Source organism: Suricata suricatta, chromosome 2 (assembly GCF_006229205.1).
Source record: "Suricata suricatta isolate VVHF042 chromosome 2, meerkat_22Aug2017_6uvM2_HiC, whole genome shotgun sequence".
Classification (NCBI taxonomy): domain Eukaryota; kingdom Metazoa; phylum Chordata; class Mammalia; order Carnivora; family Herpestidae; genus Suricata; species Suricata suricatta.
In genome coordinates this window covers 57,441,540-57,459,295 of record NC_043701.1, presented here as the reverse complement: position 1 = coordinate 57,459,295, position 17,756 = coordinate 57,441,540, and the positions used below count along the sequence as shown (strand labels likewise).

Genomic DNA, 17,756 nt, shown 5'->3' with positions numbered 1-17,756 from the left:
CTAGACTTAATGTATTATTTGTTTTTGAGTTTTCTGCTTTCCACCTACTTTTTTAAATCCTTTGCATTATGATATCCAGTCCAATTCTTCTCTCGACATTGCCTCGAAGGCTAATTTCTTTTTGTTGAGTCTGAGATTCTCACTGTCATCCTCCTTGGCCTCCCGTGGCTTTTTGACACACATTCAACACTATTCTTTCTAGCATGCTTCTCCTTTGGCCTCCAGACACCACACCTTTCTGTTAGTCTTCCCACCTTTACATCCTTTACAGTTCTGTGTGTGTGTGTGTGTGTGTGTGTGTGTGTGTGTATGTGTGTGTGTATATATATATATATTTTTTTTTTAATTCCCTACTTGTTTGACTCCAGAGCCCTGCCCTTGCCCTCTGCTTTCCTTGTAAGTATTCAGCCTACTCATCTATTTCGATGCTTCAGTCTTGTATTCATTTTCTATTGCCACATAGTAGATTAATACATGCGTAGTTTGAAATAACACAAAGTTATTATCTCATAGTTTCTGTGGGTGAAGAGTCCAGGAGAAGCTGGATGATCTCCTCAGGTTTTAAGAGGCTGGAATCAAGGTTTCTGCTGGATTGCAGCTCTCACTAAGGGCTCAGAGTCCTCCAAACCCATTCAGGTTGTAGGCAGAATATAGTTCCTTGTGGCTGTAGTGCTCACTCAGCCTGTGTTGTCAAGGCCAGCAGCAGCATGTCTCTCTGAACTTAACCTTTATTTTATTTTATTTATTTTTTATTTTATTTCATTGATTATGCCAAAGTTTTTATTTAATTCCAGTTAGGTGACATAGTGTTGGTTTCAGGTGTACAGTATTAGCTTTAGGCATACAGCGGAGTAATTCAACACTTCCACACAATACCTGGTGCTTATCATAGCAAGTGCCCTCCTTAATTCCCATCACCTATTTAACTCATCCCCCCACCTCCCTTCTGGTAATCATCAGTTTATTCTCAATAGTTAAGAGTCTATTTATTGGATTATCTCTTTCATTTTTTCCCTTTGATTGTTTTGTTTATTAAATTCCACATATGAATAAAATCATATGGTATTCTCTGACTGATTTATTTAGCTTAGCATAATACTCTCTAGCTCCATCCACATCACTGCAAATGACAAGATTCCATTCTTTTTTTATGGCCTAGTAATTTTCCCTTACTTATATATATCACATCTTCTTTATTCATTCATCAGTGGATGGACACTTGGACCGTTTCCATAATTTCTCTATTCTAGATAATGCTGCCATACACATGAGGGTTCATGTATCTTTTTGAATTAGTGTTTTTATATTCTTGAATAAATACCTAGTAGTGCAGTAGCTGGATGGAAACCTCCATAGTGTTTTGCAGAGCAGCTGCGCCAGTTTGCATTCCCACCAACAGTGCAAGAGGGTTCCCCTTTCTCCACATCCTCTCCAACATCTGTTGTTATTTGTGTTGACATTCTGACAGGTGTGAGGTGATAGCTCATTGTAGTTTTGATTTGCATTTCCCTGATGATCAGTGATGTTGAGCCCCTTTTCATGTGTTTGTTGGCTATCTGTATATTGTCTTTGGAAAAATGTCTATTCGTCTCTTCTGCCAGTTTTAATTGGAAGTTTTGGTTTTTGAGTGTTGAGTTTTATAAGTTCTTTATATATTTTGGATTCTAACCGTTTATCTGATATGTCATTTGCAAATATCTTCTCCCATTCTGTAGAATGCCTCTTAGTTTTGTTGATTGTTTCCTTCACTGTGCAGAAGCTTTTTATTTTGATAAAGTCTCAATGGTTTATTTTTACTTTTGTTTCTCTTGCTTCAGGACAAATATCTAGAAAGAAGTTCCTATGGTCAACGTCACAGAGGTTACTGCCTGTGTTCTATTCCAGGATTTTTATGGTTTCAGGTTTTACATTTAGGTTTTTAATCCATTTTGAATTTATTTTTGTGTATGGTGTAAGAAAATAGTCCAGTTTCATTCTTTTGGATGTTGTCCCAGTTTCCCCCCACCATTTGTTGAGGAGACCATTTTTCCCCCATTGGATATTCTTTTCTGCATTGTCAAAGATTTATTGACTATATAGTTTTGGGTTCATTTCTGAGTTTTCAGTTTTATTTCATTGACATATGTGTCTATTTTGATGCCAGTATTAAACTGTTTTAATCACTACAGCTTTGTAATTTAAGTTGAAATCCAGTATTGTGATGCCTCCAGCTTTGCTTTTCCTTTTCAAGGTGCTTTGGCTATTTGGGTTCTTTTGTGGTTTCCTACAAAGTTTAGGATTATTTGTTTTAGCTCTGTGAAAAATGCATTTAGTATTTAAAAAATTTCTTTAATGTTTATTTATTTTTTGAGAGAGAGAGAGACAGAACATGAGCAAGGTAGAGAAAGAAGGAGACACAGACTCCAGGCTGTGAGCCTGACACAGGACTCGAACACATGCACTGTGACATCATGACCTGAGCTGAAGTCAGATGCTTAACCGATTGAGCCATCCAGGAGCCCCAAATGCTATTGGTATTTTGATGGGGGTTGCATGAAATGTGTAGATTGCTTTGGGCAGTATAGACATTACTGTTCTTCCAACTTATTTCCATTTCTTTGTGTCCTCTTCAATTTCTTTTATCAGTATTTATCATTTTCAGAGTACAGATCTTTCGCCTCTGTGGTTAGGTTTACTCCTAGATATCTTATTGTTTTTTGGTGCAGTTGTAAATGAGATTGATTCCTCAATTTCTCTTTGTGCTGCATCATTATTGGTGTGTGGAAATACAACAGATTTTTATATGTTGGTTTTGTATTCTAGAGCATTACTGAATTCATGTATCAGTTCTAGCAATTTTTTTGGTGAGCTTCACCTTAGTTTAAGGTTCCTCTGATTAGACCAGACCCTCTGAACACAATTTTCTTTTTTATTTACTCACAGTCAGTTGATTGTTAATGTAATCACAGAAGTGACATCCCATCAGAAGGGGGAGGGACTATATAGGGTGTCTCGGCCAGGAGATGGGAACCTATCATAAGCCTTTGTGCGGATGGCCACCAAACATCTGTGGATTTCTCTTACTGTCCTCCAGGCTCCAGCAACTGATATGTAACTAGCCATGGGTATCACCTGTTGGACATCAACCACATCTTTAAATCGACATATCCCCCACCTCCAATTTTCCCAATAAACAAAAACCCCAGCTTATTTCTTACCATGAAAGCCATTTCTATAAGTGAATTCATATTCCTTTTAGGGTCCAGGCTAAAAACATTGGAGCCTCTTTGTACCTTCTTTTCTATTCCCTGTAGTCTGTTCCCAGATCTTACAATTCCTTTCTTCAGATGTCTCTCAGATTTTCCATTTCTTTTCTTTTTGTTTTTAAATTTTTAATGTTTTTTATTTATTGTTGAGAGACAGAGACAGCACGAGCAGGGGAGGGTCAGAGAGAGAGGGAGACACAGAATCTGAAGCAGGCTCCAGGCTCTGAGCTAGCTGTCAGCACAGAGCCTGATGCGGGGCTTGGACCCACAAACCCTGAGATCATGACCTGAGCCGAAACTGGATGCTTAACCAACTGAGCCACCCAGGCGCCCCAGATTTTCCATTTCTTCTCTTGTCACAGTACTCACACCTTAGACCTATGCAAGCATCTGTCTGCTTGCGAGAAGGGTAAATGGTCTGGAGAAAACCTACTGTGCTGTATTCTGTACCTGCATACACTCGTGCTTGCCCTCCTCTTTTTAAGTGAAGAATACATTATTAAATAGTGTTGAATATATAATGATAAAATTTTGGTCAGGGTCACCAGGATATAAAGGCAATGGTAATCAGAACTAGAGGGAAATCATGGCAAGTAGAGAATTGGAGAAGTTATCCTGGACTAGCATGGCTAAACAAAGTATCTGAAGTTTTCTTAAAATGAACCAAAACTTTCTGAGGTGCCTGGTTGGCTTAGTCAGTTGAGCATCCAACTCTTGGTTTCGGCTCAGGTCATGATCTCATGGTTCATGAGATCAAGCCCCGCATAAGGCTCTGCGGAGCCTGCTTGGGATTCTCTCTCTCCCCCTCCCCTGCTTGTGATGACTCTCTCTCTCTCTCTCTCAAAATAAATACATCAACATTAAAAAAAATGAAGCACAACTTTCTGTGGAAGAAACAGAAAGTTTCCATTGGGCTTAATGGAAAAATGAAGGAGATCTTTAAGGGTCCATGGGAGTCAGCCTTTATTCAAGTTCTTATCCTCTGAATTTCTCCCTGGGACATGTTGGTTAAGACTCACCCTACCCCCACTCCTGGGCTAATAATTCTGACTTAAGGGAAGAGTTGTTCTTTCCTCTCTCTACCCATACAAGGGCCAGAAAAGGTGAGCCACCTTTGTTGCTTTCTTACTCCCGCAGGTGAAGCCCGGGGCCCTGACATTGCTCTCTAACTCAGCCTCTCTGGTTATCTACATAGCAAACAGTATAAAAGAATGAATAGACTTGTTCTGTGTGACTCCAGTGGGCAGAGCCAGGGTTTAGAGGGAGAAAGAGGCAAATCTCAGCCTGTCCTTTGTATTCCAGGGAAATGCACTCTACTTTTTACTGTTCTCCTTTCCTGTGGGGGTTGCATCCAAATTTCCTCTTTTTCACTTGAAGAATTTTTTCTTCATTAAGAATCTCTTCCCAAATTAGAGACAAACTGTGTCATTTGTTCATTTTCACAAGTTTAGTAACTACTGAAGTCCTACAGTTACTTCTCGGGTGGTGTCCCTGTTGCTGGGGAGAGTGGCGATCAGACAAGTCCCTTCCCTCCTGAAGCTTCCATTCTAAAGGACACGGAGAGAGAAGAGGAAATAACTCCAGCTGAGCCAAGATTTAGGGAAGACTTTGCTGAGAGAGGACATTTCATTTTTATTTTTTATTAAAAATTTTTAAAAATGTTTTATTTATTTTTGAGAGAGAGAGGGAGACAGACAGACAGAGACAGAATGAGCATTAGAGGGGCAGAGAGAGAGGGTAGACAGAATCCGAAGCAGGCTACAGGCTCTAAATTGTCAGCACCGAGCCCTATGTGGGGCTTAAACTCCTGAAGTGGGAGATCATAACCTGAGCTGAAGTCGGATGCTTAACTGACTGAGCCACCCCCACTAACTTTTACTTCCTCTCTTATCCTTGTCCATCTTGCTTAAGACCCCACACTTTCAATTATCCCTTTTGCTTGCATAATTAGATGCACTTCAGGTGTTCTTTTATCTTCAAAAAATAAATAAATAAAACCTTTATTTTTTGCTTAACCTATTTGAGCCACTGTCCACTCTTTCCTTCCCCTCTCTTCTCCTTTACATAAGGCACACAAGCACTCTTGTGGCTCCCTTATTGTTTTCATTCTTTCCTCAGCCCCCTTTAATCCAGCTTTTGTTCTTACTGCTTTATTGATATTGTATCTTAATGATCACTTATGATCTCCTATGTAGCAAATCGAATGCCTTGTCAGTTTTTGGTACTCATTCATTCATTCATTCATTCATTCAAAAAGACCCAGTACTTTTCCATCTCTGCTGTGACTTGCCTACAATATTTCTTTCATGTGCAAGGTCCTTTTCCTTGTTTTTGCATGACTAAATTCCCTTTAGCAAAGGTTCAGCTCAAATGTCACTTTTTATTTTTACTTGATATCTTTAAATTTTTATTACTTATTTATTTATTAATTTTCTTAATGTTTATTTATTTTTGAGAGAGAGAGAGAGAGAGAGAGTGAGAAAGTGAGGAAGGGTCAAAGAGAGAGGGAGATACAGAATCAGAAGCATGCTCCAGGCTCTGAGCTGTCAGCACAGAGCACAATGTGGGGCTCAAACCCACGAACCATGAGATCATCACCTGAGCCCAACTGACTGAGCCACCCAGGTGCCCCATCTACTTGATAGATTTTTTACAAAAGTTTTTTGTGGGACTGATTATTTATATTTTGAATTAAAGATTTTAACTTTCTTGAAAGGTAAAACTGTCTTTTATTTTTTGGGATCTCTGACAGCACCTGACGGAGTGCTCTGCATATAATAAGGGATTATTAAATATCTACTAAATGCATGAAGGGAGCAATAAACAAAAGTAACTTTCATTTCTTATAACTTCTTTTTAAAACTAGTGTTGCAGAACAATGTGTGTATTCTAAAAACAAAATTTAAAAAAGTATTTGAGTATAGTTGACACACAATGTTACGTTAGTTTCAGGTGTACAGTATAGTGATGTAGCAACTCTATACTTCTGCTACCATCTGTCACCATACAGTGCTGTTAAAGCATCATTGACCATATTCCCTATGCTATGCATTTTATTCCTGAGACTTATTCATTCCATAAGTGGAAGCCTGTATCTCCCACTTCCCTTCATCCATTTTTTCCCATTCTCTCACCCCCATTCCCTCTGGCAAACTATCAGTTTGTTCTCTATATTTGTCTGATTCTGCTCTTTGTTTATTCATTTGTTTAAAAAACATTTTAAAGAATGAAGTTATTTAAAATGTAAAACCATATTCGAGGAAAACATTTGAAACTGAAGACATCACAGGAATAAATAAGTACATCATGTCACTAAATTTTACTTCCTATATTTCCACTTACTCATCATATTTTTCTTTTAGTTTTTCATAACCACTTTTTGAGTGAAATGATTGGGTCAGTGGTTAATGGTAAGAAATATGTTTGATGTATTGTACTAAACACGCTTTTGAAATTCTGTCTCTCTGGGTTGTCTGGTCTTACCTTCTGGCATTTGATATCTGGTTTCCTCCTGTCTGATTTTGATTCAGATGGATTGGCAAAATTATTCTGAGTATAATGCAAATATGTTTTTCTTTTGAGTTCAGTATATAACATAAACATCAATATGATTTGACTGCCATTAGTGATAGTTCAGAGGAATGTGAAATGTGTGTGTTCCTTTCATTAAGTTAAAAAAATGCCATAAAGAGAAGGATTTGATAATATGTTCCTCCTTTGCTAAACAAATAAAGGTAGAGATTTTAAAATTAATTAACAGCTCTCCTGGTTTTCTCAATGTTTACCGGTAAAATGTGTATAGATTGAAGTTTATTTCTAATTACATTAGAATAGAAATAAAGACATAGTTGCAGCAAAGCAGAAATCTTTGAGTGAGTACATATTATGTAATAATTAAGGTCAGACTTATCCGTAGAGGTTTACCTAGTAGAGAAGTATATTTAATGGCTGTTTTTTCTTCACCAAGTAGGACAGACCAATAAACCTTTTCCAGGATTGTGGCCATTTAGGAATATTTAGGAGTCTGATTCTGTAGGAAATGTAGTATAGAATGCCAGAATCCAGACTAGCTGAGTTCAGGTCTTGGCTTGTCCATTCACTAAGGTGTATAACCGTGGGTAGATTACGAAACTGCTCTGTGCCTCAGTTTTCTCATTTGTAAAATGGGTTCATCACAGCACCTCTTGCATACAGTTGTCATGTGGACGAAATAAGAGATTTCACATTAAGTGCTTAGAAAAATACACAATAAGCATTAGCTTTTATCATTAGTGAATACTAGACACTTAAACTGATAAATGCAGTATGAATAGGTATAGTTCTTATTCTTTTTTCAACATGGGGTAGCCATCCCACTCCTGAATGTTTTTTCCCCCTTAGCCTTATGGAATGGAGAGTAGAGTGACCTGTGAGTGAGTCATAGATTTGCCATTCACCAATCTACTGTGCCATCTAGATGAGACATTTAATCTCCATCGGCTTAGTTTTCCTATCTGTGAAATAGAGGTTGTAATACCAACCTCATGTGAGATAATTTGGTTTCATTCATTCCACTTCGATACTCCATATAACACCCAGCAGATCTAATTATTATAAATCAATGGCTTCCCATGACACTTGGAATGATATTCTAGATCCTTACTCAGGCCTGAAATGCCTATGTGACCTGGTTCTTGCTTACCTCTTTAACCCCATTTTTTTTCTTTAAAGTTTATTTATTTATCTTGAGAGAGAGAGAGAGAGAGTGAGTGAGTGAGCACATGAGCAGGGGAGGGGCAGAGAAAGAGAGAGGGAATCCCAAGCAGGCTGGCTCCACACTGTTAACACAGAGCCTGACACGGGGCTTGAACTCAGAAACCACGAGATCATGACCTGAGCTGCAATCAAGAGTCCAACGCCTAACTGACTGAGCCACCCAGGTGCCCCCATCCTTAACCCCATCTTCTACCACTGCCTCTCTTACTTGCTACGTTCTGGCTACAGTGACCTTCTCTCTGTTCTGCAATATGGTAAACTTTTACCGCAATAGAGTCTTTTAATTGGTTGGTGTGTTTGCCTAGAAAGATTTCCCTAGATTTTCACATGCTTTCTACAGGTCTCCAGTTAAGTGTTAACATCTTCAAAGAGGCTTTTCTGAGAGCCCTCTTATCACTTCTTGGTATCCTCCTGTTTGTTTACGCTTGAATGTACCTGACCCTGGAATGTAAGCATCATGACAGTGCAACCAAGTCTGTCTTGTCCACTGCTATCTGCCCTGTGCCTTCATCAGTTCCTGGCACATAGTAGGTGTGATGTTAAGACTTTTGAATAAATGAATGAAGGAGGTGCTGGTTGATACTTAAATAAATATTGTATATAATACATTAACATAATATATAAAGTAAACATTCTCTTTACTTACTTTTCGATCCCTCTTTTTTTTTTATACTTTTTTATAAGACTGGAACAGGACATATAGAGATAATCCTGGAGCATCTTGTAGTACCACAAAAAAGGAGTGCTTAAAAATAAATGCCTCCCAATGATGGGGTGTATGTCAAAGGAGCCAAATGAAAGAGCTTCCAGGGGCCAAAAAGGAATGATTTAGCAACAAAATAAAGTAGTATTAGATTGTAACCCAAAGTATAAAATAAATACCCATGCCTCTGTGCTGATATAAATAAATGACTGAATAAATGAATAGGAGCGAAGAGACAGGTTTCCTGTGCAGAATTTGAAATAATTTATGTGGACAGTTCACCCTTGAGAAGGAGGAGCATAACTCCCCACCCCCAAAGATTTCAATGTGGAAAGGGGAAGAAGAAAAAAGAAGGATTTTACAGTGGACATACCTGATAGCCATTGCCTCAACACCAACTTTGTTAAGTCATATCAATAGTTTGTACCTTTGATAAGATGTAATGAAAATGGCACTTTACTTTTATGAGCTTTCTTTGAAAAAAATCCAAATCCCCAAAGACCAATACATAATTTTCTAATTATGAGAGATAGATAAAAAAAATCCCCATTGAGGAACGTTCTCCAAAATACCTGATCTGTACTTCTCAAAACTGTCCCAAGTCCTCAGAAAGAAGGAATGTATGATCAATTGTTACAATCAAGAGGAGCCTAAGGAAGCAATGACCAAATAGAATGTGATCGGTACTCTGAATGGGATCTTGGAGCTGAAAAGAACATTAAAAAGGAAGGAAATCTGAGGTACCTGGGTAGTTCAGTTGGTTAAGTGCCGATAGGTCAAGATCTCGCAGTCTGTGGTTTCGAGTCCTGCGTAGGGCTCTGTGCTGACAGCTCAGAGCCTGGAGCCTACTTCAGAGAGACAGGATAAGCTCTGTCTCTGTCTCTGTCTCTGTGTCTATCACTCTCTGTCTCTCTCTCTCTCTTTCTCAAAAGTAAGCAAACATTAAAAAATTTCTTAAAAAATGAAGGAAATCTGAACACGTGGGCTTTAATTAATAACAATGCATCAATATTGGCTCTTTCATTATAAAATATATATCACACTGGGTTAAGAGGTTAATTAATAGGTGACTTGGAATGAATACTCATGGGAATAAAAGATGCAGCATAGGGAATATAGTGAATGGGACTTGGATGCATTGAATGAAGGCAGATGGGAGCTACATTTGCGCCGAGCACAGCATAATGTCTAGAGATGTTGAATCCCTACATGATACACCTGAAACCAATGTAACATTGTGTCAGATAAAAAATAAATAAAAGATAAAATGAGCAGAGAAAAGAAATAATAGGGGAACTAAGTGTGGAGTATATGGGAACTCATTACTATGTTGGTAAGTTTTCTATAAATCTAAAATGGTTCTAAAATAAAAAGTTAAAAAAATTGTAAACATTTCATCACAGGGTATTATCTTCTTCTGTTGCATCATTTTAAATGCCTACTTTTGTCTCCTGTTATGTTTAGATATGTAGTTTATTTCACCTACTCCCTATTTTTGGGGCAAATTGGTGCTGGTGGTTTGACTTATGTCATTGGTCGTACCTCTGATTAGAGGCTGTTTTTGACATGGAGACTTATCTTCTTTTGTTTTATCTTATTCCTGATTTCTTCTTTAATTTTCTCTCTCTATTTTCCCTTAAGGAGTGACTTTAGATAGTTCTATATGCTGATGACTCCAGTCCCAATGTTGTCTGGCAAGCATTTCTAATTCAACATATGCAAAGGAGGATTCTTGTTTTCTTTCCCCTTCACCTCCTTCCTCTCTTGGACTGCCTTATTTCTGTTAGTGCCTTCATAGCTTACCCAGGTACTCAGCCAGAAACCTGGGAGTTATGTGCAGATCCTTCCTCTTGCTCACCATTTTATCTGTCATCCCCTTGCCATACAGTCTTAATGTCTTTAATGTAGTTCTTAAATCCATTCATTTTTCCATTTACACTGCCAATTACTCAGTCCGAGTGATCATCGACTTATGCCTGGACCTTCACAGTAATCATTGGTCCCTTTTCTCTCTTGTCTCTGTTTAGTTCATTCATTCACTGGGTTTAATTTCGAAAGCAGTAGGAAGCTCTATGAGTTTTAAGTAGAAAGATGATATGATGTAATTCTTGATTTTAAAACGATCATTCTGAGGGACACCTGGCTTGTTCAGTTGGTGGAGCATGAGACTCTTGATCTCAGGGTTGTGAGTTTGAACCTCATATTGGGTGTAGATTACTTAAAAATTAAAAAAAATATATAAAATGATTATTTTGAAAGATGTGTAGAGAATGACTCCTGACCCGTGACTTGCAGGGGCTGTCATGACCTCTCCAATTTCATTTTCTGTCTCTTTCTTGTCATGCTTCAGTTACAATGGTCTAGTTTCAGATTCCCCCCCCTCCCCCCCCCCGTATGCCATTCTCTTTCTTGCCTTAGGGCTTTCCCACATGGCATTCTCTTTGTTTTTAAAGTTATTCCATGGAAGTACTTAAAACTATTTAGTTGTCTTTTCCACTATTGTTAAGTACAAACAGAGCAGCACTATAAAATTCCATTTACTTTTGTATACCCAGTACCTGACATTATACCTTACACAAAGCAGCACTCAGTATGTGTTGAGTAAATAAACTAATAATTACTGTTTCCATTGAGGCATTAGGGAAATTAGTGTGTGGGGGCACCTGGGTGGCACAGTTGGTTAAGCATCCAACTTCAGCTCAGGTCAGGATCTTGCAGTTTTATGAGTTGGAACCTCACATTGGGCTCAATGCTGTCAGCACAGAGTCCACTTCGGGCCTCTGTCCCCCTCTCTCTTTGCGCCTCTGCTGTTCAAACTCTTTTTCCGTCTCTCTCAAAAATAAACATTAAAAAATTAATGTGGAAGCTCAATGTTAGGTGCTGTGAGACCATATGAAGGGTTTCTTGCACAGAGTTCTTACCATGAAGTAGTTCCCAATTTAAAAGAAAGGGTAGGATAAGCTATGAATAATATGGTAGAATGGAGGAGGACACTGTAGTTAGTTTAAAGTTCTGTCATTAGCCCCCTGTGTGATTTCAGATAAATTATTTCCTTCTCTGTTCCTTTATTTATCCATCTCTAACGTTAAGAGATTAGGCTAGATTTCCCTGTGGTTTTGGTTCTCAAATCTGGTTACATTGGTTAAATTTTCCCCAGGCTTCATCCCTGGAGAGTCTGATTGAGTAGGTCGGGGTGGGGTCCAGGAATTCTGCAGGTAACTATGATGCACAGGTGGATTTAGCTTTGCCATCTTATAAGTGTAGTTGTATAAGGTGGACTGTGAAAGTTCAGCTGGTGTGAGGCAGATTAAGGGGTTGTGTCTGTTCAGAAGCAGGGGAAATATTTGTTTGCTTGGGTGATGGGAGGGGGCTTAGTGGAAATGATGACGTTGAAATGGACTTTGAAGAATGGATGGAGAGATGGGCAGGTGGAGAAGTGAAACATCGTTGGTGTTTAGCCCAGCTTGGTTGGAGGCCCGAATATGTGCTAGGGAGCAGGAGGGAAGAATCCACAGTTGTGATGCAATGGACCACAATTCTAGTGTTGTTTTCCCCACTTGTCCCGTCATACTTGGTTGTCCTTTTGGAGATGAAAGATTCTATTATTGCAGCTTGATCCTCATTTGGTAGAAGTGAAACATGGTGACAGACCCCACGGGGCTGCTTTGGGAAATAATTGGGTGTATTCTTCGTCATGTCTTTTGGGGCTGTGCCCTTTGAGAGCCACTTTGACCATGCCATTGGTTTTCTGGTTAGATACACAATACCAGGACCCACTATGTTATCTAAAATAATAGTTTTGCTGTCAGAATGATTATTATTAAACCAAAGTTGGCTTTTTTGTTCAAATGAAACCATATAAAGGCAACATTCTGAGTAAATTATATAGCGTCCACATGATGAAATAATGGGCCTAAGTTTAGGGGATGTAAGTAATGATCTAATGCAATATTTAGAATGCATATACAGTATGTAGTTATTAACCTAAAAGTCACATCCTGCATTCTTTTGATTTGTGGAAAATTTGTCATTAATTGCCAGGAAGCCTCTGATTTTTCATACATAATCACGTCATAGCTGTTGACATTCTCCCCCTTCTCCTGCCTTAAAATACTTCATTGTAAATAGATTACTCTTAGCTTTGCAATGCCCCTTTTAAACATTGGGTTGCTAAGTTTAGCCCTGTTGCTCTCTCTCTCTCTCTCTCTCTCTTTTTAAAATAGAATTCTTTTTTCCTCCAAATTTGCCTCTGAATAGTTACTGACAAATCAGTAACTTTGTTTTTGGGTGGCAATGGCTTAAAATCTTATCTAACCTTTCTGCCAAGTGGGAGGCTGCTGGTCCTGAAATGCTCTATTTTTTCATGAGTTACCGCTGTGTGGAGGAAATTGACAGGGCATCCCATTTAGAAACAGTGGGTGAGATGAGTTTTGACTCTTCATTCAAATTTACTCTAAATAAGACTGCTTTTATTAAATAATTATCAAAGATGTAGCGTAGCAAGGTAGGGTCAAAAACACAGAAGTCAAAATTTAGATGAAAGAAAGAGGTGGTGGGCAGGAAATGAGGTAGTTGGGGTAATCTCCAGCCTAGAATCTAGCCCATCCATCCTCTTGGCAACCATCTCAGATCCATCTACGATTTGCATGTTAACCTCTGATCATCCAGTCAGTTGTCTACCTCTTGCAGCTATTGCTGATTTTGTTGGTCTATTGACTCTTAGCTGACTTTGAAATTAAAAGAGTGGAAATAGCAAGCCTCTTAGGATTCTTTGCTTGCAAAGAATTACCTTTATCAATGTTGAATCCTTGGCCTCCAGCAGCACCAGAGCAACTTGGAGAGTGACTTTTATCAGAGTTTATTTGAGAGGAGCAACCTCCTCCTCCCATCTCTCATATATAGTTAGATCAAAGAAAAACCTTTCTCATAGAAAAGCCTCAGACTTGAGAGAATTTCCCTTATGTCAGGAAGAGCTTTAATGGGAAAATGACTACAATTGCATCTCTGGTATCAGTTTTATTTGCCAGACTGTTAAGAAGAATATGACTCAGAAGTATAGACCTAGGAAGCAAATTTAAGACCATTTACTATTTTGCAAATTGGGTTCTGTGTTTTGCTGCCCCGGGTGACAGTGTAGACCTACTTCGGCTTCAAGCAGAACACTTGGGGGTATTACTTCCTCACATATTAGGATTTTGTGCATTATTTGGTTTGGTACAGGAGCCCTGCTTTTTTTTTTTTTTTTTTAAGATTGAAAACCACTCATTTTGGCCAAATGCCCATGATTTTATAGAGAATGTGTCTGAAGGTCAAAGTACTTAAATACCTACAGCTATACAATCTCTTAGAGTTGACAGAGATGTAAAACCATGAAACTGGACTTCCCATCCTGTGCATTTTTTGACTACAAAATGTTGATTTGATTTTCCATTTTGAAAGACACAGAAGTGAGCTGTGAAATGGTGATTAGCACGAGGCAGCCCCAGGCAGCCCTGGAATGCTCCATGGTTCAAATGCCCGAGACCAGATGGAGGTCCAGAAGTGGATGACTCCAAGTTTATTAGTTTTGCCACCTGGGCAGTACAGCCGAACCAGCTGCCATAAGGCAGTTCCAATTTCAACAGAGCAGTAAATGAACATAAAAGTGAGTGTAAATCCCAAGAATAAAGTAAAGGAGAATGTCTGCTGCTGTAAGGAGATTCATCCAGGCTGAACCCTCTCGATAGGACTTGTGGGAGGCAAGCCGCCATGCCAGGCAGAGGGCAATAACAGGTCGTGGCACGGAGCCCTGAAAAACACCCCTGAATTGTTCCAGAAGCCAGATGTAGCTCAGGATATGTTCAACTTGTTGGCTTGGGAGATTCCCAGTTGCACCTGATGATCTGGAATGGGGAAAATAAACCTATGGCATATATGGTATATCCTGACTGTTATGAGGGCAGAAGCTTTTTTTTTCTGGAAACTTTGGAAGATTTTTATTAGGTTGCCTTTCCATAGTTCACGATGAGGGCATGGGTATTCATGGGAACATAGGCTCCTTGTGGCAGTCACTGGGAATCAAGTCATTATCCTCATGTTATCCTCATCTGCAAGTGAATTATTGTAGGTTTTTGAGATATGTGTATGAACTACTGCAAGAGTCAGAAGTTGACCCTATGTTTTAGATGATCCCTTTAAGAGATCTAAGGCTTTTGAAACCTGACATAGGTATAATGATGAGGGTATGGGGTTAGGACTAATTTGAGGGAGGTACAGCAGTTTTTGTTTAAATGACAATGATTCACTGGGGAATTTTAAAGTCAAATACTGTTGATCCTTTGTGTCAGTAAGAATGCTTTGGGCAACTGAACTGATTGAAACAAAGTAGAGGTTTATTATTGTTATTTTTTTCATGAAATGAGAACTTTAGAGGAACGTGGCTCTTGGCTGGTTCAGCTGCTCAAGGATGACACAAGCCCTTCTTTTTGTCATCCAGGCAGAGAGTAAAAGGACATGGGTGAAGAGGGAAAGGAATGTACTAGATGCTGGTGTATTTTGATGTGATTTTGATGGTAAAGGCTGGACCAGGGCTTCATCTCCTGGCTCAACCTCTGTCCTCAGTTGATTTTTAAATTTTATTTTTTAAGTTCATTTATTTATTTTGAGAGAGACAGAGACAGCATGAGTAGGGGAGGAGCAGAGAGAGAGAGAATCCCAAGAAGGCCCTGCACTGTCAGTGCAAAGTCCAACGTGGGGCTTGAACCCACGAAACTGTGGTGAGGTGAAACTGAGAGTCGGACACTTAAACCGACTGGGCCACCCAGGTGCCCCTGTCATCAAGTGATCATTCTGGAAGCCAAATGTTATTCGTACTTAGTCTCAGGCGATAATGTAATACTATTCTGCCTTTCTTTGTATTGATGAAGGCGTGGTGGCCTGTGTATTTTCTTTTTTTAATTTTTAAAACAGTATTTATTTATTTTTGAGAGACAGAGACAGAGCATGAGTGGGAGAGGGGCAGAGAGAGAGGGAGACACAGAATATGAAGCAGGCTCCAGGCTCTGAGTTGTCAGCACAGAGCCTGATGTGGGGCTCGAACTCAGGAACCTCGAAATCATGACCTGAGACCAAGTTAGACACTTAACCAACTGAACCCCCCAGGCGTCCCTCCTGTGTATTTTCTAGCCTATTTGGAGTTGCTTCTCTCTTTTATTTTCTTCTGCAATGACATGAAATGAACTCAAATGAGAACTTTCACTTTCTGTTCGTGATTGTGGGTAAACAACCTTTTTTCCCTTCTCCTCCTGGTAGGTGGCATGTTTGACCCAGGTAGCTGCTAATTACCTGATTGGCCAAAAGGAAGCAGAACGTTGGGGCACAGCTCATGGCAGTATTGTTCCTTACCAGGTAAGAATAATACATACAACATACCGTTGGGCTACTGTAAATCTGCAGTTTCGTATGATATGAATTTGGGAAATTATTTCCCTTGTTAAGAAGAAAAACCCTTCAGGATACTCTGTTATGTATCTTTGTCTGACTATAACAAGGTTCTGTTGTTCACTTTAAATTCTGTGTTTTGCACATTTCTTCATCAGAAGATTAGTAACAGGACACTTAAATGGATCAAAGGAACTTGCTGAAAGTGAGTGACTTTTGGCCACACATGATGGTTTGTGTTTTTTTCACCCCAAAGAAACACTGATTGTAGCCATTTTATAAAGCATGGTTTGTTCACCATGTCAATTATAAACCAAATGTTACCTACCCCAGCTGACAATAATATTCTCACAAGGTTGGAGTAAAATGAAAATTCACGTGTGACGGATCTTTATTTTCAGAGCAAAGCAGATGGTTCAGGAACTGCTGTTCTTTATTAAGTGTCTAAACTTGTCCTTAGAAATTCTTGATGTTGGCTAGTGTGAATGAACATGTGAAGGGATTGTGATCTTTCACAAATAAAACTAAGAACAGAAACTAACTCTTCTTCCAAACCCCTAACCTTTGCTTAGCTTAGTAGTATCATTTCTCATTGTCTTTACTAACATATTTGTTATATCTTCTCTAATATGGTGGGCGTTTAAGAGTTAGAGGTATCTTTTTCATCACCATTTCCTTTCTCACATGCAGCAGAAGTATGGACTAGGCACCCTATAAAATATCTGTTGTAGGAAGGAGTGAATTTTATTATAGCCATTTTAGTGCTAGTGGTCTTGACAGACCACATAGAAGTCAGCATTTTCCATTTGCCAGGAAATCAACCCATCCACAACTGCTACTCCTCCTTTTAGTTTTAAGAACATTATTTCCTTCAGCAAAACTAGCTTCTTTTCCATTCTTTTAGTACCAATTTGAGCAATTCAGCCACCCAATGTGAATCTAGAGTTTTCCCCTCTGTTTCTCTGTGAATGGTCTCTTTACCCCAAGGTGTTACTATGATTTCCCTGTAGGAGTGGTGTTTGGCATAACTAGAGTAGTGGAGACATTTTCTTTTTTCTTTTTTAAGTTTTTATTTATTTTGAGAGAGACGGAGACAGTGTGAGCTGAGGAAGGGTACAGAGAGAGGGAGACAGAGAGAGGGTGAGAGAAAGAATCCCAAATAGGCTCTGCACTGTTAGCACAGAGCCTGTGGTGGGTATTGAACTGATGAACCGTGAGATTATGACCTGAGCCAAAACCAAGAGCCTGATACTTAACTCACTGAGACACCTAGACGTTTTCTTGAGTGCCTCCCCTTTCTTCTTTAGCAATGCTTTTATGACTACAGTTAGTGACATTTGGCTTCCCTACTTCTTAGAGCCCTCTGTGGCTAACCTTCTAGCCAGACCTACCAAAAGTTGCATTTTTGAACTTTTTAGGGATCATCAAATTCAGCCTTCTCACTTCTCAAATAAGAAACTTGATACCTGGGGCACCTGGGTGGTTCAGTTGGTTAAGCATCCGACTTCAACTCAGGTCATGATCTCACTGCTCATGAGTTCGAGCCCCACATCAGGCTCTGTGCTGATATTTCAAGCTTGGAGCCTGCTTCCAATTCTGTGTCTCCCTCTCTCTGATCCTCCCCTGCTCACGCT

General features: G+C 39.2%; 1 protein-coding gene across 2 annotated transcripts in view; it reads left to right on the top strand.

The window, feature by feature from the left end:
* The window catches only part of SUGCT (succinyl-CoA:glutarate-CoA transferase), a 749,888-nt gene that overhangs the window by 170,879 nt on the left and 561,253 nt on the right, over positions 1-17,756 (top strand). For both annotated transcript variants that reach the window (XM_029926667.1, XM_029926657.1), the window contains exon 9: positions 15,994-16,089. In XM_029926667.1, the coding sequence (XP_029782527.1) occupies positions 15,994-16,089 (96 nt within the window). The remainder of the gene's footprint in view (positions 1-15,993; positions 16,090-17,756) is intronic.